We start from the raw sequence: 21,306 nt of genomic DNA on the forward strand, positions 1-21,306 counted from the left end.
AAAGGGGTTTATTGCCAAATGTTGAGCAGGTTTACAACATTAGGAAATTGCTGCGGTGCTTCAGTGCAAACATAGTGTCATAAAGATATAAAAATAAGAATAAGAATTAAAAGTGCTACGTAGAAAGATATGTGCATGAGATATACATGAGATATATACATGGGAATAAGAATTAAGAGTGCTACGTAGAAAGATATATACATTAGTGCAGGTGGTGATCAGTGCCAAACATGGAATGATGCAGTGACACAGCGTAGGGTCATGTGTTAGTGGTGGGAACAGTCATATGGTTATAGTTCATGTGTCCAACAGCAGAGGGGAAGAAACTGTTCTTATGGCGAGAGGTTCTGGTGCGAATGGACCGGAGCCTCCTGCCTGAGGGGAGCAGGTCAAACAGACTGTGTCCAGGGTGAGAAGGGTCAGCTGAGATCCGAGTTGCACGCCGCAGTGTCCTGGAGGTGTACAGGTCCTGCAGGGATGGGAGTCTGCAGCCAATCACCTTCTCAGCAGAGCGCACAACACGCTGCAGTCTCTGTTTGTCCCTGATAGTGGCTCCAGCGTACCACACGGTGATGGAGGAGGTGAGGATGGACTCGATGATTGCGGTGTAGAATTGCATCATCGTCCGTGTTGGCAGGTTGAATTTCTTCAGCTGCCTCAGGAAGTACATCCTCTGCTGGGCTTTCTTGATGACGGAGGTGATGGTGGGCTCCCACTTCAGGTCCTGGGTGATGGTGGTACCCAGGAAGCGGAATGAGTCCACAGAGGTGATGGGGGTGTCAGTCAGGATGATGGGGGGGAGTGGGGCTGTGTGCTTCCTGAAGTCCACAATAATCTCCACTGTCTTCTGGGCATTCAGCACCAGGTTGTTGTGGCTGCACCAGGACACCAGACGTTCAACCTCCCTCCTGTAGGCAGACTCATCCCCGTCCGAGATGAGCCCAATAACGGTGGTGTCATCTGCAAACTTGATTAGCTTGACAGACTGGTGGGTGGAGGTGCAGCAGTTGGTGTACAGGGAGAAGAGCAGAGGAGAAAGAACACAGCCCTGAGGGGAGCCGGTGCTGATGGTCCGGGAGTCCGAGACATTCTTTCCCAGCCTCACATGCTGCTTCCTGTCCGTCAGGAAGTCAGTGATCCACCGGCAGATGGGATCAGGCACATTCATCTGGGAAAGCTTGCCTCGGAGATGGTCTGGAAGGATGGTGTTGAAGGCAGAGCTGAAGTCCACAAACAGGATCCTGGCGTAGGTTCCTGGGGAGTCCAGATGCTGAAGGATGAAGTGTAGGGCCATGTTCATGGCGTCGTCTACAGACCTGTTGGCTCTATATGCAAACTGTAGGGGATCCAGGAGGGGGGCCGTGAGGGTCTTGAGATGGGAGAGAACTAGGCGCTCAAATGACTTCATGACCACAGATGTCAGAGCCACGGGTCTGTAGTCATTTAGTCCAGTGATCCTAGGTTTCTTGGGGACAGGGATTATGGTAGAGGACTTGAAGCAGGCAGGCACATGACATGCCTGCAGTGAAGAGTTGAAAATGCCAGAAAACACTGGGGCCAGCTCGTTTGCACAGTGTCTGAGGGTGGCAGGAGACACGCCGTCTGGGCCGGGAGCTTTCCGAGCATTCAGACTCTTAAACTGCTTCCTCACATCTGCTTCATGAATATGAAGAGTTGTGGTGGGAGGAGGTGGTGTGAAATCCTCTTTTGTGTGGGGTGAGGAGGGGGGTGTTGTAGGTGAACAGTTTGAAGGTGGTGATGGCTCTATGGAGGGGGGAGAGGTGGGGGAATTAGTGTCCAAAGTGTCTCTATTGTTGGGGCCGTTGGAGGTGTGAAGGCTGCCTGATGGCTCGTCAAAACGGCAGTAGAAGTCGTTTAGGGTGTTGGCCAAGAGCAAGTCGTCAGTGGAGTGGGGGGTTTTAGGCTTGTAGTTGGTGATATTCCTAAAACCTTTCCACACAGAGGCCGAGTCATTCTCTGAGATCTGCTGCTGCATCTTCTCAGAGTGCTGATGTTTAGCAATGTCCACTTCTTTAGTGAACCTGTACTTGGCCTCTCTGTAGCAGTCCCTGTCTCTGTAGTTTCACTCATTTGAACTGCAAATATTTTAATAACCAAAATGCCTCTGTTGGCCAAGAACAAAAAAGTTCTGGTTGATTGGAAATCTTAGAGAAAATGACTCTTAACCTTTGTAAACACTTTGTCTGTACTTTTGGTCTCAGTCACTAGTTTAAAGTCTTATTGAGTACAGCAATGATCACTTTGTAAGTTATGGTCTGATTGGAGTCAAAAAGGCTGACAACTGTCCAATGACCATGCAGCGTCCTTCAGTTTCATCTGTGCTTGTGGCGTCTGATTTCAAGCATGGTGACAGGAATAAAGGGGGTCATGATTTTAGAAACGCTGTTTAATTTGAGCATAATATCAAGCTGGGATATTGATCTGGTCAATGTGTGTGTGTGTGGGGTGGGGGGGTAGTTTCAATTCTCCAGGATGGCACATGGATACGTGCCATTGGCAGAAGGTTTGCTGTGTCTCCCAACAGTCTTAGGAGCATGGAGGAGATTCCAGCTGGCAGGCGGTTACCCTACGAGAGCTGGACAGAGCCATAGAAGGCCTTAACCCATCAGTGGGTCTGGTATATACTCTGTACAGGATGAGCATGTCCAGAGCTATGGAGCTCCAGCAGGCTGCTGGTGTGAATGTCTCTGACCAAACAGATAACTTCATGAGGGTGGCCTGAGGGTCCAATGTGCTCTTATGGCCCCTGTGCTCCTTTTTTGGCACTGTGGAGTCCGAATGGCATTTTGCCATAGAATACCAGAATTGGTGCCCTGTTCTTTTCATAGTGACAGCAGGTTCACCCTGAGCACATTCAGAGAAGCCACGCCTGTAACATCCTTCAGTATGATCAGCTTGGTGCTGGTCAGTGATGGTCTGGGGAGGCATATCCATGTTGGGAGACACAGACATCCTCAGGCAACAACATCCTGAATGGCATTAGGTATCAGGGATGAAATCCTTGGACTCACTGTAAGACCCTGCGCTGATGCAGTGGCTCCTGGTTTCCTCCTGGTGCATGAGAACCTCCAACCTCATGTGACGAGAGTATGCAGGCAGTTCCTGGAGGATGAAGGAATTAATACCACTGACTTTCCCCTGCACTCGCCAGACCTTAATCCAGTCGAACACCTCTGGGACTTTTTAGTTCATCTGTCCAGGAGGTCAACGATGAGCTCTCCCTAAACATCCCTTGTCTCATTAGAAGCATGCCCCAACATTGTCAGGCATGCAAACAAACTGGTACTTTTTGGAGTTGCTTCAATGAAATTTCAGCAAAACGAACTAACCTGCCGTTGATTTTTCGGGTGTCTTTGAATTCAGCCCTCTTGATCATTTTATTTTCCATCAAACAATGTGACGCCCTTTAGTGCTGAACACGTTACCCAGTCCATTTCAGTAGCGATATCCTGCCTGACTTTTCTCCCATTGAGATTTTTTGAGCAGTGTATATTTGCTTGGACTACGCCCTACTGTCTATTGGGGGCTCGGTGCCATTTCTCTCAATGCCATTGGATGGGAGCATCAATAGGGCCGGAGTTTGACTGTAAGTACAATTTTAATGTCCTTGTGACGTAATCAACAGTCAACGGGACAGAAAGCGTACACTACAGACAGGCAGAGCTAAACATAAAAAGCAACATCCAATGGTGGTTAGAAAGTAGTCCAAAGTCCAACAAGCAGATGTAAGAACATCAAGTCTGGGACAAAGGCTATGTAAGCACACAGGATGTCTGTAGTTTCTCACTCATCCAGGTCATGGTAGTCTCAAGAGCTTGAACAAAGAAAGCAGATGGACGTCTTTAAGTTTGTGAAGATGTTTCATCTTTAGCCTAAGATGCTTCTTTGGTTCTAAAAAAAGAAAAGGTGGAGAGTCAACTTCTTTGTTTGTGTGTCTCTTGTCTTTGGATCTAGACATTTAAGGGTTCTTTCGTGGTTTTGACTGATGATTGTCTGTGTTTATGTCTCAGTCTGATGTCTTTCCCCCTTAAATCTAATTCTTTTTTCTCATTTAAATCGAATTGGTTATGAAACATTAATGGATAAAAAAAAATTGATCCTGGACAGTACTTTTCTTTAACTATATTTTTATTCTTCAACATGTCCTTTGTTTCATTTAAACATTTTAAAAATGTTGAACTTTTATCCAGCTCCGCTTTTCATGTGATCCATCCGAGTGCTGGCACAGTGAGGATGAAGAAGTGATCGGATGTGTTGACCCCGAGCAGCAAGATAACAGGTGAGACTGACGCAAACGGATCTGATTTCCACTTCAGTGTTTGTTCTGCTGTGTGTGTGTGTGTGTGTGTGTGTGTGTGTGTGTGTGTGTGTGTGTGTGTGTGTGTGTGTGTGTGTGTGTGCTGTAACACACATAAAGTTAATATTTAGTGTTGACCGTGAAATGCATCACAAATGTGCCGGAGACAGAGTGAGAGAGAGAAACCCGGGAGCAGCCAGACTGCGAGCAGGACGCAGCTGCGAGGCACCGATTCAGCTTCATTCAGCACTGACTTTTTGTTTTCATCTTCATCTTCATCACCACCATCAGCCATGTCAGTTCTTCCTCTGCGGGTGAAAATGCTGCGGCAGGTCTGGAGGCTGAAGGGCGTCGTGATTCTCGTCTGCAGCCCGTTCCTCCTGCTGCCGCTCGCCGTCAGCACCACGGTGAGACGCTTCACTGACCAGTTTAACCCACCAGTTTACTGAGAGGTGACCAGTTCACTGAGCACTTTAACTAGTTTTCATGAACAATGACTGGTTAAAGTTACCAGTGAACCAATGTACAGGACAAACTCATTTTAACCTGTTAACTGACAAGTAACCAGTTATACTTCCAACTTTACTGAGTACTAGCTGTCCTGAATAACCATCTCACAGAGAAGTGCTCGGGTTAGTACTAACTGGTGTAAATAACCAGTTTATGGCACAACAAAGAGTCAGTTTAGCAATGCAGCCTAAAAGTCCCAAACAGATCACCTCCAACCTACCAGTGTAACATAAGTGATCTAAATATCAAATTTGAAGAACGATGATTAAAATAATTTAATTACAAAATTATTATTTTCTCTGTTTTTTTTTATTAAACTGAACACTAACCAGCTCTCCTCCATTCTTGCTACTGCTGTAGCTTCTGCCGACTTTTCTATTTGTGAACTAGTGCAGCACAGGTACAGGTTTAATGAGCACTTATTGGTCTAAATATTACCAAGAACAAACTTTCAACCAATCAGCACTCATCTAAGTAATCTGTTTAAATAATCCGTTTTCTGAAACAATGACCAGTTCAAGTTATTGATTTACACTCCAGAGAACAAACCTGTTTAATGAAGCTGTTAATGAGAACCTGCCAGTTTAAACTGAGCAGCAACCAGTTTAAATAGCCAGTTTTCTGAGAAATTACCAACTCCAGTTAAGAGTTTACTGAGCAGTTTATTAACTAGTACATCCTAAAAGTTTCAGAGCGTGTTTGAGCAACCAGTTTAGTCTAAAGAGATCAAGTTTCCCGAACAATGACCAGTGAAAGTCACCAGTTTATCAGGGCAGAGACGAAACTGGTTACATTCACCTGGTTTTGATCACTAACACATCAATAAGTGCTGTTTACAAGCGTTTGAGCACTAACCAGTATGAATGGCCAGTTTACTGAGACTGTAATGCAGCAGTGAACCAGCCTAACTGATGTCATACCCGTGTGTGTTTAAAATGACCAGTTTTCTGTATGATTAGTTAAAGTTAGCAGTTTAGTGAACGCGTGAATAAATACCAACATAAACTCAGAGTGTGAAAGAACCTCTACGATCGGACAATCAGCCTTGTGTCGCTGTTTCATCATCGTTTTCTACTTTATTTTGATCTCAGTTTTACACAAGCATAGGTGTCAAACTCTGGCCCGCGGGCCAAATGTGGCCCGCAGCCTAATTACATTTGGCCCGCGAAGCCAAACCAAATTACTATCAGAGCTGGCCTACTGCTATTATACAGCTAATATATGTATTGTTTAGTATTAAGCTTTGCTTGTTCCATATTCAGTTTTTCAGCAAAACGTGTTTGAGTCCATAAGAAAAGATTCATTCTCATATCTGGAGGAAGATTTTGTTTTTCAGTAAATATTAGCGTTAGCCCGCGACTTTGTTCCAGTTGTGAATTTTGGCCCACTGTGTATTTGAGTTTGACAGCCCTGCACTAAAGTGTCTTTTACTCTTTACTGGGTTTGATTTGGAAACCAAGGTCAAAATGAAGACACGGGAGGTAGCTAATATTTTGCTCTCCTTATTATTAGTTAACCTTAGTTAGTTAACCTTTGAACCTTTGTTCTGATTTGCGCTCAGCGTGAGCTGAAAAACAACAAACAGCAGATTTTCTGGAAACGCTGAAGTTTTGTAAAAGTGTTCACAGCAGAGGCGTTCCTAATAATCTGCTCTCAGATAAGAGCTCATGAAAGTTTGGAATGACTGCAGCTGTGTGTGTAATAGAAACAGTGTCTTTGTTTTCCTGTCACTGGCCGTTGTGAGCTCGATGCTTCGGTGATGAATAACCTGAGCGCTGCGCTGATGTGCAGCTGCTGCGTGTTTGCACAGCAGCTTCTTTCACAGTTTCTTGTCACTGATTGACAAACAGACTGCAGACGGTCTGAAAGGTCACGGAGACGCTCTCTGAAAACACAATCATCGCTTTAACTATTCACTCTTACTTCACTGGATTTCTACAAACCTGAGAAGACTTTGGGGGGTTTATTTAAACTCATTTGAAATGATTTCACACTGTCGTGTATTTCACACTCCAAACATCTCGTCCACTTTGCAGTTTTTAGGCGTTTTCATGGATTCCTGGTAGTTTTTCGCAGCAGCTCTTCGTCACTCACACAGCAGTCAGTCCGGCCTTTGCACAGGGCAGCTGGACTGTTGGCAGGTCGAAGGCTGCTTGGTGCCCGATGTGATCAGGACTGATGCAATCAGATTATTGGAGATTATAAAATCCCTCCAAAGATTGAATTAAATTGTATTTATATACTGCTAATGTACAACAATGATGTCACCAAACATGATATTATCAGATAAAGAAATATAAAGAAATTACAATATCTGAGAGACATCCTCTATCAGCAGTACGTGGCAAAGGTGAGGAAGAAGAACCCAGTTTTGACAGGAAGAGACGTCCAGCAGAGCCAAGGGGCAGGAGGGGCGGCCGTCTGCAGCTGGAAAGGAGAGAAAACAGGAGAAAGTAGACAAAAGCTAAAGGAGAAAGGCTCAATGCATCATGGGAAGTTACCAAACAACTAATAACAGAATAAATAATGAGTCACCTGATCACAGGACTAAAACCTTTATGAAAGTTTGGAGGGTGAATGAATGAGTCAGTCCTCTGCAATACAACATCTGGATGTAAAGAAATAACATCTGGTGTGGGATGTAAAGCTGCTATTGGGGAAACAAACACAACGAGTCAATGAAAACACAAAGGAGGAAATCCTTAACCAGTGACAGCAGGGTCCACGTCTGAGACTTTAGTCACGTTTCCCAGACTTGCTCACAGTGTTATTGCAGGTTTCATTGTCTTTCACTTTGTTTGGACTCAGTGGGTCCTGTCAGCAGACTCCCAGCAGCCTCTGGGGCTCTGCTCATAGAAAGAAATACAATCTTTCCCCTCATCGTCACGCACTCTTCCCCCGTCTACTCAGAATTACAAGTTTCCACCAGCTCGATGTACGGAGGTGGGTACAGTACTAGTAAATCCTGACACGTGTTGGGTTCAGCACCTTAAGACCTCCCAGCAGGAGTCCGGATCAACACATCTCCTCTTCTACAACAACAACTTCAACGTGTTTTTACAGTTTTGGATATCGACAGGCTGGAAAGTGAAAAGAGCGTCACGGTTTAAACCTGACAGCTTAGAGGTGTGTGATCCTGCTCCAAGCCTCAGTTAGACAGAGTTTGGTTAGATTAATAGACTAGAATAGAACAGAATAGAATAGAATAGCCCTTTATTGTCATTGCACATGTAACACAGTTGTGGGTGCTCCACACCAACTGTGCCAGATTAAACAATAAATAGTAAAACAGCAAGAATAGATCAGAAACTGAGAAATACATACAAATATATTTAATATTTAAATAATGTCATTCAGACACAAAAGCAAGAAGAGAGCCGAAACATTTCTATTTAATAATTAAGCCTTTGATTCATCTGCTGACTCTGTGCAGCAGTGTCAGAAACGACTACAGCAAAACCATAGATACTAATTTCCTGTGCGTTTGTTCCAAAAACAAGCAGAGGCTGGAAGTGAGGTCATGTCACAGCACACACTCTATTTTCCAAAATATTTCAGTGTAAAAAAAAAATTACTGTATTACAAACCATTCCTACCATTTTTGTGGCTAAATGGACCTCAGTAAAGAATAGTAAAGTGCTCTGAGAGGTCCCGTGGGGTAGAAGAGCACGTTTATCATTTAAGTCTGTGTGTTGGAGAGCCAGCCATCCACCCAGACCTCCTCCCTTGGGGGAGGGGGGTGTAAAGTAAGCTTACATAAATATCATCCTTGCTGAGCTCAACATGTGCAGTGAAACTGGACTGGATGTTTTCTGTTGGCAGCAAACTGCTGGATGAATTTTCTTTTGTCACAACGAAAGACTCAAAAAATGCGAGTAACATTTTACTAATAAACAGAGAAGAAAGCTAATTGCAAAAACGTGGTCTGAGCGCTAGCACGCTACTGCGTAACACGTTACACCTGTGAGATCAGTCATGGTTACAAGTGTCCGTTTGAAGCATCTGTCTGAAAGTTTTGTCTGTTTGTTTGTTTGTTTGTTTGTTTGTTTGTTTAACCATCATTTATTCTGCAGAAGCTTAATAACAGCCACTGGAGCATTAGCGCCCTCTGCTGTATTATACGAACACTACGTTAGTGCATTGAAACACCCATTTGTTCACATCTTGTGGATGTTGTGTTAAAGCTGCAGGTTTCAGGTTACATTTTGACCTGGACACGTTTTCTGATGTGTGTATAGGAGGCAGCCTGTGCTTATGTCATAGCCCTCATGGCGGTATATTGGTGCACGGAGGTGTTGCCGCTGGCGGTGACAGCGCTGCTGCCAACCATCCTGTTCCCCGTCCTGGGCATCATGGAGTCCAAAGAAGTAAGACTGTGCACATACACATCGTATACTACATCTGGTACTACAACTTTACATGTACATTTATCCAAATAATGATACCGAATTATCAAACTGATTTTTTTTTTTGTCCTGCTGTATGCTAACTTTGTATTTCCATTATTTTGTCTCCTCCTTGTTTTTGTCCAGGTGTGTATGCAGTACCTGAAGGACACTAACATGCTGTTTGTCGGGGGCCTGATGGTCGCCGTAGCCGTCGAGCACTGGAACCTCCACAAACGCATCGCGCTCCGGGTGCTGCTGATAGTTGGAGTCCGACCTGCCCTGTGAGTCAGCTGAACCTAATCTGTCCCCACAGGGCTGCAGTGGAAGCCGATCACTTCCCCTGTTTCTCAGGCTTAATCCAATCCCTTCCCCTCACAGGTTGATGCTGGGGTTCATGGGGGTGACGGCCTTCCTGTCCATGTGGATCAGCAACACGGCAACCACCGCCATGATGGTTCCCATCGTCCAGGCCGTCCTGGATCAGCTCCACAGTAACGTAGACCCTGAGCATTCGGCCAAGAGTAAGAACAGGAGTGAGGCACTACCTCAGGAGCATCAGGAGAAAACCATCAGCATCCTTCAAGCTGTTAACCCAAACATGATGGAGATAGGTACGATGTAGGCTTCTGGCATATAGCTACTTTCTAACCACATGGAAGCGATGCCAGAAAAAGCATTCCTCTAAGGTACTGATAAAGTACTAAACGTACTGCATTACAAAGACAGTGGAGCACCTGTCAGGTTGGTCTATCACAGACTACATGCTAGCAGTTTTGTGAGACAGGTTTTAAAGTGGCCTTATTCTGCCTTTCCTTATTTTCTCTCATTTAACAGAACATTGAGGTAGTACAGGTGCTGCCCCTCAGCAGGCTTCCAAAAGTGAGCTGTTAGAGAGGGTGGCCTTCAAGAGACGCTTATTTCAGACTTACCATAAATTGAGGGGGTGCATGAGTGGTCAGAATAATAACTGTGAATCACGAGGAAACTCTGGTCAAGACCCTGAATACAAAGTACAAAATAGGTCCTCGTTCAGGGAAACAGCCAGGCTGAGTCTGATAAAGTTTGCTTGAATGAAAGCATTAAAGAAAGGAAAGAGGAAGAAAAGTCACTTTGGTATTGATGTGAAAACCCTAAACATGTCGTCAGTAACCAGAGATGGGCAGTAACGAGTTACTGTAATCCGATTACTTTTTCAAGTAACGAGTAAAGGGATTACTATTGCAAAACGGTAATTAGATTACCGTTACTTTCCCGTAGGAACGCTGCGTTACTGCGTTACTAAAACCGTGATTTTTTTGCGAGAATGTCTCATGACAGTGACGTAAGCGAGTGCGCCGTTAGTGACAACAGCTGTGTGCAGATCAACAATGGATCATATATCGAGTGCAGAGAGAGTATGAGCGTGCAGCGTTTAAAGCGTGGAAGTACTGACCTTACTTTGAGTTTGATTCCATAAAAAGTGACAAAAACATTAGCGTCCATCGTGCGTGGGAAGAAAACTTCTTTTTACAGCGAAAAAAACCCCTAAACTTCCGAGCAAGCACCGAGTAGCTACGACATAATGGGAAACTCACAGAGAAACTCGCGGATTCTTCCACTGACCGCGGCACACCTGCACCAGGGTAAACCTCCGCCTACCTCACTCCTGCTTTACAGGTGAAAATAGAGCAACAGGACCGCTGAGTCTTTGACTTTATTTATTTTCTGCTGTGTTTTACTTGCATCTGTTTGAAAGAGTGAGTGTAAACACACAAAAAAAATTATTTTATGTGCTGGAATGTGCAGAAAATAGGTTTAAATGTTAAACAAATTTCTTCCAGTCAGAGAAACAAGTTTTAAAAAGAGACTTTTCCATTTGATTACATTTTGTATGATGGATTATGTAGAAAAAGTAGAATTGGGCTGAAAGATCTATCGCTTTATCACCTCTTCAGGTTGTAAATCGTGTTTTTAAAAAGTAACTAAGTAATTAATTACTTTTGAAAATAAGTAATCAGTAAAGTAATGGGATTACTTTTGGGGGGAAGTAATCAGTAATTAGTTACTGATTACTTTTTTCAAGTAACTTGACCAACACTGTCAGTAACACTGCATGAGACAGCTCAAATATTCCTCTGTAGTCTGACCCCGAGGTATTAACTTATAGGTTTGTTTTCAGGTCTGAATCTATCAACCCAAACTCAAGGCAACTCGGAGAAAACCAGCAACCTACAAGACAACATGTTGCCTGAGCATAAAGTGGTGTCACTGGGTCAGATGGACACAAAGGAGATTGTCAAACCAGCACCACAAGACAAACCTCCATCAGACAGCAGCAGCAGTCCCGGTAAGTCCACAGAGGCAAGGAAACCTGACATCTATGGGAAACAGATAGATGAGCAGATACAGAAATCACCTTGAAGAAAAAGCTGTAATCAAACGTTTTTGTTTCTGAGTTAAGTGAGTCACAACCTTTGGACCAACTGTCCAAATGGCTAACGTAGCCTGAGGGAGGAGTGCTTGTTCTGTCACTGTTAAAGAAAAGAAGGTCATAGAAGGAATCGTAGGGCCTCTAAATATTTGCAACTTCAGACTGGAAACGTTCCAAACAAAATGCTAAAGTTGTGCCGCTGTACAAAACTGGGGCTAGACGCCACTTTACAAATTACAGGCCTGTTTCTTTACTTCCACAATTCTCCAAAATCCTAGAAAACCTGTTTAATAAACGATTAGACAAATTCTTAGTTAAATATAAATTACTCTCTGACAGTCAATATGGATTCAGATCAAAAAGATCAACATCTCTGGCATTAATCGAATCAATTGACGAGATTACAAGTGCTATAGATCAGAAACAGTATGCAGCTGGACTATCTGTGGATCTCAAGAAAGCATTCGACACAGTCAATCATGACATATTAATTAATAAACTGGAACGGTACGGGATCAGGGGGGTTGTACTGCAATGGTGAAAAATTATTTAAGTGACAGGAAACTATTTGTGAAGCTGGGTGTCCATTCCTCATCATGCTTGTGGTGTTCCACAAGGCTCTGTACTGGGTCCAAAGTTATTTATTATTTATATAAATGATATTTGTAAGGCATCTGATATATTAAAATTAGTATTATTTGCAGACAACACAAATATTTTTTGTTCTGGGGGGAAAATAAGGAGCTGCTGGATACAATTACATCAGAAATGTGCAAAATTAAAAAATGGTTTAACAGGAACAAACTATCGCTAAATCTAAGTAAAACTAAAATTATTTTATTTGGGAATTCCCTTAGAAATGCACAAGTGCAGATTCATATAGATGGTGTGGAAATTGAAAGAGTTCTTGAACATAAGTTTCTTGGTGTGATTATAGATGATAAATTAAACTGGAAGTCTCATATAAATCATATACATAACAAAATTTTAAGAAGTGTCTCAATCTTGAGTAAAGTAAAACACATTCTGGACCACAAATCACTCCACATTCTCTATTGTTCCCTGATTGCACCGTATGTGCATTACTGTGCAGAGGTGTGGGGCAATACTTACAAATGTTCGCTATCATCAATCTTTATATTGCAAAAAAGGGCCATAAGGATAATCCATAAAACTGGTTACAGAGATCATACAAATCCACTATTCTTAAAATCAAAAATTCTAAAATTCACAGATCTGGTTCATTTTCTCACTGCACACATTATGTATAAAGCAATAAATAACCTGCTTCCTGACAATATTCTAAAAATGTTTTCTAAAAGGGAACGGGGATACAATTGGAGGGGGGAATTAAATTGAAAACATCCTCGTATCCGTACAACATTAAAAAGTTTCTGCATCTCTGTGTGTGGAGTGAAGCTGTTCAACAGACTAAGTAAAGATATGAAGCAAAGTCCGAGCACGGCGCAGTTTAAACAGCGGTTTAAGGATGTGGTTTTTACAGCGTACAGGGAGGAAGGTGGAGATCTGATCGGCTGTTCTTGTCCAATACTTTCATGTGTGTGCGGGTGCACGGGTATGTTGGTGTGGGTATATATATCTGTAGGTTGTGTATCCTTTGAGGTGTTACTGGGGTTATTGAAAATGTGTATATAAATGTGTATGTATATATGTATATATGTATGGGATTATATGTGTCATGTTTCGGCTGTGTACAGGCAGGAGAAGGACCCAAACGCAAAACTCACGACAACAAAATTAAACTCAAAAAGCTGCTTTATTGCAGAATGGCATGGAACACTAAACTGGGACATGGATAACTGAAACACAGCCATGACGGAGACTACGACACTGACAAAGAGAAACACAGGGCTCAAATACACAGAGGGATAACGAGGGAACAAGACACAGAAGGAGAGCACAGCTGGGAGTAATCAGGCTGGACGAGACAAGGGAAGCAAAACTAGAAACACTGACATGAGACACGGACCTTCAAAGTAAAACAGGAAACACACTGACTGAACTCTAGACATGTAAACTTAACAGCAACTGGGGAGACAGAACATAGGAACCTGAAACATGGTACAAAAACGTCACAGTAGACACAACGTGGAACACAGGGAAGCCATATTACAAAGCCAAAGAACTAAACCTATGATAACCATAACTGAGACCTAGAGAAACAAGAAACAGTACAACAAAGGACTCAAAACATAAACCATAATATAAAAACACAAGATCTCTTCAAAATAAAATAGGAAACATAATGAGACGCAGACATGACAACCAGAACTTGACAACGTAAGACACAGACATGAAACACATGAAGAGCAGGGGAGACTTAACATGGGTTGGAAACACAAGGGGAACTAATAAGCAGATGAACACAGGAGACCTAATGAGCTTAAACATACTATCAACATCAAAATGAACTAAAACTCAAAACACTGGGTCATAAGACCCAGGATCGTGACAATATGAGCTTATGCTTCTTCCTGCTCCTTTTTGAACATGAAAGTTATTTGTAGTTGTGGTTGCTCGTTTTCCTTTTGATTTGCTTTGTTTCTATGTTGTTGTACTTTTTCAACATGTTCACAATAAAGATTTAATCAATCTAAATGAGTCCAAATCAGAAATAAAGAGTCAAACATAACGTGGAGAATACATTCAGATAAATGTGAGTGTTCGCTCAGTAGCTGTTGTGGGTAATAGGTTCATTGGTTAACACTGTTAACTGTTTTCAGCGGCCGTGACCGTGGAGAGCAACTGCTGTCAGATGGAGCTGGAGGAGCTGAGTGACGTGGAGGAGGAGACGAGGAGGATGAGTAAAGGCCTCCTACTGTCGGTCTGCTACGCCGCCAGCATCGGAGGCATCGCTACCCTGACAGGAACCGGGCCAAACCTGGTCCTCATCGGACAGATGAGCCAGTACGAACTCACAGCAACGGCACCCACATCATGTGACCACGTGTCCTGTGAGGCCTGACTCTCAACTTCCTGTTTCTTCCTCGCAGGCTCTTCCCTCAGAACGGTGACGTGATCAACTTTGCCTCCTGGTTTGCCTTTGCTTTCCCCACCATGGTGCTGACGCTGACCCTGGCCTGGTTCTGGCTGCAGTTCCTCTACGTGGGCTGCAAGTAAGTCATTCACCAAAACACAACCCCAACATTACTGTGACATCTCCCACAGCTCCCACAACTCAACTTTACAGTTACAAACATGATTGGGTTTTTTTGCTTTTGTGCATCACAGCCTGAGGAAGACGTGGGGTTGCGGTGCGGTCCAGTCGCAGAAGGAGCGGGCAGCATACGAGGTCATCAGGGACGAGCATTCCCGTCTGGGACCCATGAGCTACGGAGAGTTCAGCGTTCTGGCACTTTTCATCCTCATGGTGGCGCTGTGGTTCACACGAGACCCGCGCTTCATGGACGGCTGGGCGACGCACATGTTCAACTCCAAAGCTGAGTGAGTACCAGCGAAACCTTCATGAGTGCGCGCTGCTGAAGCTGTTTTAGTGTTTTGGGCGGTTCAGAGAGCGGCGCAGACCAAACCCAAATCAGTCACGTCCTCGTGCGTGGCTCCGCCCAGATCTCCACCGCCATCTCAGCCTTTTAATAAAGCAGACTAACTGAGACTCTGAGGCCCCAGCCTCCTCGGCCAACGAGCTGTGACCTGGCAGGTCACTGACACCTGCTCATCCAGTGTTACCCGCTCGGCCGGGGTCGGCGAGCTCTCGGCTTTAACAGCGCTCAGGGTCGGAGGGTCTGCTGCTAGCTTTCTGCCAGTGTTACTTTAGCAGCAGGAAGCTGTAACCAGGCGACGAACATCACCCAACAGAATAACATCTGAGTTTCACACAGGAGCCGCTCTATTGGTCAGATAGTGTCATTAAAAAAAGACCAGATTACTTCCTTTTTAAATTACGTCCTGTTTTATTTCCAAGGTGTGTTTTTTTAAAATGCACTTTTCTTGTTCTGGTTCATGTTTTTAGATGAATCTGCCTCTCCACGTTATCGTAACAACTTTCTAAGCTTGTAGTTTATTCATTTGTTTATTGTGTTAAATGAAAAATATAAGAATTTGGATTTAAGTCTCATTTTCAAACTGAAAGCAGATCTTTTGTGAAGCACTGGAATGATCCTTTAAAGGGGTGTTTTGAGTTTTTTTGAGCAGAAACTCTGAGATCCAACTTTCACGTGTTCGTCTCTGTTCCTGCAGTAATGTGAGATGGAAAGAAAGGGCCTGCCTCGGGGCAAACTCCCAGAATAAACAGGACTCAGGGGCGAGGAACAAACACTGGACGTGTCCTGGGTACAAATGCTGGACTTTAGTGTCACAGCTGCAGCTTTGACCCGTGTTACACAAATGCAGGAGGCATGAACTGAGCTCACCTCCACACCGCACATCGGGCCTAGTTAGTCTGATTTTTCTTTCAATTAAATGTTATTATCTCAGCTTTTATTATTCAACCCTTTCAGCAGCATTTGCATGATTAGTTTTTGTGAATTAAATTTTAGTGTATCAGCTGGTGATACTGGACTCACTGGTTTCCAAATTAGGTTAACCATGTATTTAATCCATTAGATTATATTAATAGTTAGAAGCTTTTCCGTGTAGTCGGTTCTTTGCCTGCAGCTGCGACTCTCTGACGCCTGCACAGTGTTCGTGTTGTTGCACTTTTGGAGAGTTTCTGCGTTTGAGCAAACGTCCAAAACAAAATCACAGAAACAAGCAGCAGCCTGAGGGTTGTCACGTTTATTTGCTTCATATATGTCTGACTGTATGTGAGTATAGCACAAGCTCATAAATAAAGAAGCAGAGTCTGTCTGTCTGACTCATACAGGAAGATTTTTAATCTGTAAATTTATGTTTTGTAACTCTGAGACGTTAAAGTTGACTTTAAACCCCGACCAGCACCACCACAGCTAAACACACATGCGTATTTAACCGTGTGGGAAATTGGCAACACATGACATGACTTTCCTGTTCATTCATAAACTCCCGGTGGGGTCACATGACCAGCGGGAGTAGCGCAGACGTCACGCATCGACCTGTTTGTTTCTGTCGTGTTGTTGTTAAGGCCGAGACGGGAAAAAAAAAAATACTCAGTTTCTGAGAAAAAGAAGAAAAATGTGAGATTTAACACGTAAACAGAAACATTTAGAATATTCAAAAACATCAATAATCAGTTTAACTGAGAAATAACACAGGTTTGTTTTTTTCTCGTCACTGAATTCCCAGTTTAGTCCCATCAGAGCGTTTTTCTCTTTGGAGCATGAATGTGGAGACAAAGTCTTGAAGCTTCCAGAAACAGTGAAACCTGCATCAAACATTCAGTGAGCTCGTGTTCAGAGCTTTCATCATAAAACACGTTAAAATGAAGAAACAGCTGGATGGCAGATGTTTGCCCTCTGTGGACTGAATCTTTAGGGTTTTGTTGGAAAGCTTTTTCAGACTTTTTCCGATTTTTCTCCGAGCGGTTGCAGTTCTGGATGTTACTGAGCATCAGTTTGCAGGTTGCTGATGAAGCGAAGGAGCATTAGCCTTCAACTTTTCAGCAAAGATGAAAAATATCAATATGCTCCCAAAAAAACCTGCGAGTCAGCAGGTCTGTGTCCACCGATGAAGGCTGCAGGAAAAGCTCATAATTATTTTTATTATTGTCATTATTTCTTAGACATGAGGACTTTTTAACCCCCTCTTCCTTCTTAAGTCAAAGCCCTTCAGCTGTCATTGACTCTGTTCACCTCCCGTCACACAGTCTAATATCGACCGCTGAGTTCGTGAGAAGGAGTTTCACCACAGCCGGAGGTTTGGTATTTGCACGCACTCAGGGACCATGCAACCACTGGGTTTATGTTTCTACATCCACCTCCTGTGAGCTTTGTACTTTTTGACCTTTTAGGGGTTTCAGTTATTTGAAATACTGATTTGGAGACAGGAAGCAGGCCGTGCCCTGTGCCTGGTAACATCTGTGTGGAAGCAGTCAGCTGCAGGCAGACTCTGAGATCTGAATGTCTTGTTTTCACTGAAGGAAAATTCCTTTGTTGCTGCACAGCCATTGATGATGTAGTTCACTGTAGATATTTATTATAGTTATAGTTACTGAAAATAGTTGCTGCTCATGTTATTGTCAGGCTGTGACATCAGCTGAGGGCGACTGCACGTCGACTGTAAACCTGTGTAATCAGGAAACATTTCAAAATCCTCTGTTTGCACAAACCAAAGGTCCAAGGTAACCAAAACTAGACCCCTCCCCCTTCAACACCAGGTCAGGTGATTTGGCGCCTGTGTCTGACCCAGACCTGAGTTCAAAGTATTGGTTATTCTTTATAAGTCATTAAATGACCTGGATCCTGAACACACAGCTGGGATGTTTCATGAATACAACCCAGGGATCAGGCATTCACCTGCTATGCTGTCACATCTTCTCCTCGGCAGATTTTAAACAGAAGCTGAACAGTGTTCCTCTTTCAAAGCCCCGTGACCGACTGTAGTTTTTAGAAGGTGCTAGAACCTGTTGCTTCAGTCGCAGGAAGCAGCAGGTTCCCCGGAGGCTCCGAGTTTTGTTATTCCTGTTACAGAGAATCTTATTTGCACTTTGACCGTGACATCGCGTAATGAGTCAGTGAATAAGCATAACCATTTTTGCACCATTACCATGGTGATCTTGCCAGATTACAGCACAGCCATTAGAGTCCCAGATGTTCGGCTTTAATCTTCTCGAACCACCTGTGGTCTTTGGAAGTGACAGTATCTAGTTTGTTGTTTGATGCTGAGTGGATGAAAGTAGATCCTGCATTGAGCTCTCTGTGTGTCTGCAGGTTCGTCACAGATGCAACCGTTGCCTTGTTTGTTGCTGTTTTGTTGTTTGTTCTTCCCTCCGAGCCGCCGAGATACCTCTGCTTCTGGAGGCGCTCCGACACAGGTACCACAAACACACAACATGTGGATGGGACACAAAGGCAATTTATGTTCGTGATTTAAATTGTTTGTTTGATCCAATCAGAGTCTCAGGTCTCTCGAGGCCCCGCCCCTTCTCTGCTCACCTGGCAGGTGACTCAGAAGAAGATGCCCTGGAATATTGTCCTGCTGCTGGGAGGCGGCTTTGCTTTGGCCAAAGGCAGTGAGGTAAAACCTTTGAAGAGTAAACAAGGACCAATAAGACAAATCGCTCCACCAAGTGCACCACAAGGCTTTTTTACTACATCAGCCTTGATTTATAGTTGCTGACAGTTCAAAGACATTTACAGATTCAATCTGTGGCGGCCTTCTGTTAAATTCTTTTATGCAGCCTTAGTTTTTATATTTTTAGAAGGAATAAACTAAAAGTACATTATGAATAGCCAAGAGAATAACACAACTAAGACTTTGTGAGTAAATGAAAATGAAATGACGCTTCTGCTCTGTATGGGCACAGTGCAGATGGTTTGATGAGATTAAGTAAATCTTATATATATTTTGGAAAAGTGAAGACACCAGATGGAGTTTTCATTCAAAGTAAAGACCACAGAGAAACCTTTGCTTTCAGACTCAGACTGAAGTCCGGCTTTGTCTTGTTGGTTTTTCAGGAGTCGGGTTTGTCGCGTTGGCTCGGTGATCAGATGACGCCGCTCCACTCAATCCCTCCATGGGCCATCGCCATCATCCTCTGCCTGCTCGTTGCCACCTTCACTGAATGTGCAAGCAACGTTGCAACAGCAACTCTCTTCCTGCCCATCCTGGCTTCCATGGTACCAAAAACACAGCCAGCACAGACTGTATTTGTTTATTTGCAGATGTTCCTACAGGTGTTTGATATCATAAGGTGACAGAGAACAGAAGGAGCTTCACCCTTGAACCACTAACAGACTTTTATTATGATACATCTAAACAGGAAGTGTTGAAATGTAACAGGAAAAAAGCCATTGAAGCCAGTTTATGGGTAAAGTTGATGACTCTGTTGTTTTCCCAACCCAGTCCCAGTCCATCAGCTTGAACCCTCTGTACGTGATGATCCCCTGCACCCTCAGCGCCTCCTTCGCCTTCATGCTGCCAGTGGCCACTCCACCCAATGCCATTGTGTTTTCCTCCGGTTTCCTCAAAGTGTCCGACATGGTGAGTTCTTCATTTCTTCCAGTTGGAAAGAAATAATCATTCTGATTCATTATGTCATCATAGCCTCCCCCCCCCCCCCCCCCCCCACTGTGCCCCCTACAGGCAAAAACAGGTGTGGTGATGAATATCATCGGCATCGGCTGCATTAGTCTGGCCATCAACAGCTGGGGTCGGGTCATGTTTTCTCTGGACACTTTCCCCTCGTGGGCCAACGTCACTGCACCCGTATAGGAGCAACATCCTCCCACATCTTTATTTATGCACATAAAAACCTTTTCAGGTTTGATCTTTCAGCTCCAGCATCTGGCATTTCCCAGCCAGGAGTTTGTTTTTTATATTCGTGTTACACCCACAAGAAACATCATCTCGATTTTGTTGTTTGTGTCATTGTGCGTGTACACGTTCTAGTAAACTGCCTACAGTAGTAATAATGGCAATTAATGGACTTCCACACACAAGCAATGTAGTCGACGTTACCTTTGGTGGATTGAAAAACTAGATCTACCTTTATATGTTTGTACAGATGGTGTAAGAGAAATACACACAAACTGAGGTCACAGTATTCGTTCTTAGTGTCTTTAAAGCAATCTTGGGCCAGACAACAGTGACAATAAGTCCCCAAGTTTTAAATAGATTCTCAAAATCTTTTCTGAGCTGGACTGTGGACTCTAACTACAAACATTCACATTCCTGTTGACCCTTTAATTTAAAAAAAGAACTCTTCAGTGATCTGTCAGTGCGCCCCAGGGCGGCTGTGGCTACAATGTAGCTGCCATCACCAGTGTGTGAATGGGTGGATGACTGGATGTGTAAAGCGCTTTGGGGGCCTTGGGGACGAGTAAAGTGCTATACAAATACAGGCCATTTACCATTTTACCATATTGATGAAAATTTAACAGCTGAAAGAAACCTGAATTTCAAAAAAAAAAATCACCGGCTTTTAATTTGAAACATCTGCAGAAAGCTGACTGTCAGTGGTGTAATATTATTTTGTTTAAAGGCAGTGAAACAGAAGAAGCTGTGAAGAATGAGAGGATGAAAGCACAGTGTGAGGAATGCGAGGAAACCACGGAAACATGGAGGAAGTTTAACAGAGGGTGAAAACAAGATGATTATAAAACACTTAGTGTTGTCTGTAAGAACCATGTCATTTAAAATTGTTCTTTTTGTTTGAAGTCCTGATATTTATTTGCTCATCATAAATGTGTGAAACTGCTTGTTAGCAGGCGTGCCACCGGGCTCTGTTCCAGGTCTGCAGTTTATGTTAATGAGATTGATTTTTCTGCAGATGATGCTGTATTAAAACTTTCTTCCAGATTGCTGGTCTTTTATTTTCTTTGTGATTATTTCACTGTTGGAGGACTGACTCTAGAACAGCTGCAGCAGAACTGTACTGACTGGGAAAATTCCCGGTGAAGAAACTATTTTCCCTGTGAACTGGAATTATTTGAGCATAATTACTAAATATGTTTCACATTTTTAAGGTTCATATTTAAACATAATAACACCATTTTTATGCGAGCTGATGAGTGTTCTGTACATACATGACGTTTCAGAGTTTTGTACCATCTTGTTGACAGTTT

The 21,306-nt window shown here is 43.4% G+C and overlaps 1 protein-coding gene and 1 long non-coding RNA gene across 2 annotated transcripts in view; one reads left to right on the top strand and one right to left on the bottom strand.

The window, feature by feature from the left end:
* Positions 1–7,547, bottom strand: part of LOC120737890 — a 17,140-nt gene extending 9,593 nt beyond the window's left edge. Inside the window, exons 1-2 of the long non-coding RNA XR_005696866.1 lie at positions 7,536–7,547; positions 1,317–1,325 (exon numbers count right to left, since the gene is read on the bottom strand). This is a non-coding gene — a long non-coding RNA (uncharacterized LOC120737890). The remainder of the gene's footprint in view (positions 1–1,316; positions 1,326–7,535) is intronic.
* LOC120737638 (solute carrier family 13 member 5-like) lies at positions 4,459–20,331 on the top strand. Its single transcript, XM_040038467.1, has 13 exons — positions 4,459–4,725; positions 9,067–9,195; positions 9,361–9,497; positions 9,595–9,827; positions 11,375–11,542; positions 14,371–14,554; positions 14,641–14,763; positions 14,879–15,091; positions 18,451–18,554; positions 18,636–18,757; positions 19,198–19,359; positions 19,586–19,723; positions 19,826–20,331. The coding sequence occupies exons 1-13, from the start codon at positions 4,474–4,476 to the stop codon at positions 19,952–19,954; spliced, it is 2,094 nt and encodes a 697-aa protein (XP_039894401.1). The 5' UTR covers positions 4,459–4,473; the 3' UTR covers positions 19,955–20,331.
* Positions 20,332–21,306: the final 975 nt, after the last annotated feature.

The sequence above is a fragment of the Simochromis diagramma genome, unplaced genomic scaffold, assembly GCF_900408965.1.
Source record: "Simochromis diagramma unplaced genomic scaffold, fSimDia1.1 OVJJ01000323.1, whole genome shotgun sequence".
Classification (NCBI taxonomy): domain Eukaryota; kingdom Metazoa; phylum Chordata; class Actinopteri; order Cichliformes; family Cichlidae; genus Simochromis; species Simochromis diagramma.

Bases quoted from the DNA above. Each gene is read 5' to 3' on its own strand.
- LOC120737638 (XM_040038467.1), top strand. From the start codon at position 4,474: ATGTGCCGGAGACAGAGTGAGAGAGAGAAACCCGGGAGCAGCCAGACT. The intron at 14,555-14,640 runs GTACGAACTCAC...TCTTCCTCGCAG, and splicing joins CTCATCGGACAGATGAGCCA to GCTCTTCCCTCAGAACGGTG. The intron at 14,764-14,878 runs GTAAGTCATTCA...TGTGCATCACAG, and splicing joins TTCCTCTACGTGGGCTGCAA to CCTGAGGAAGACGTGGGGTT.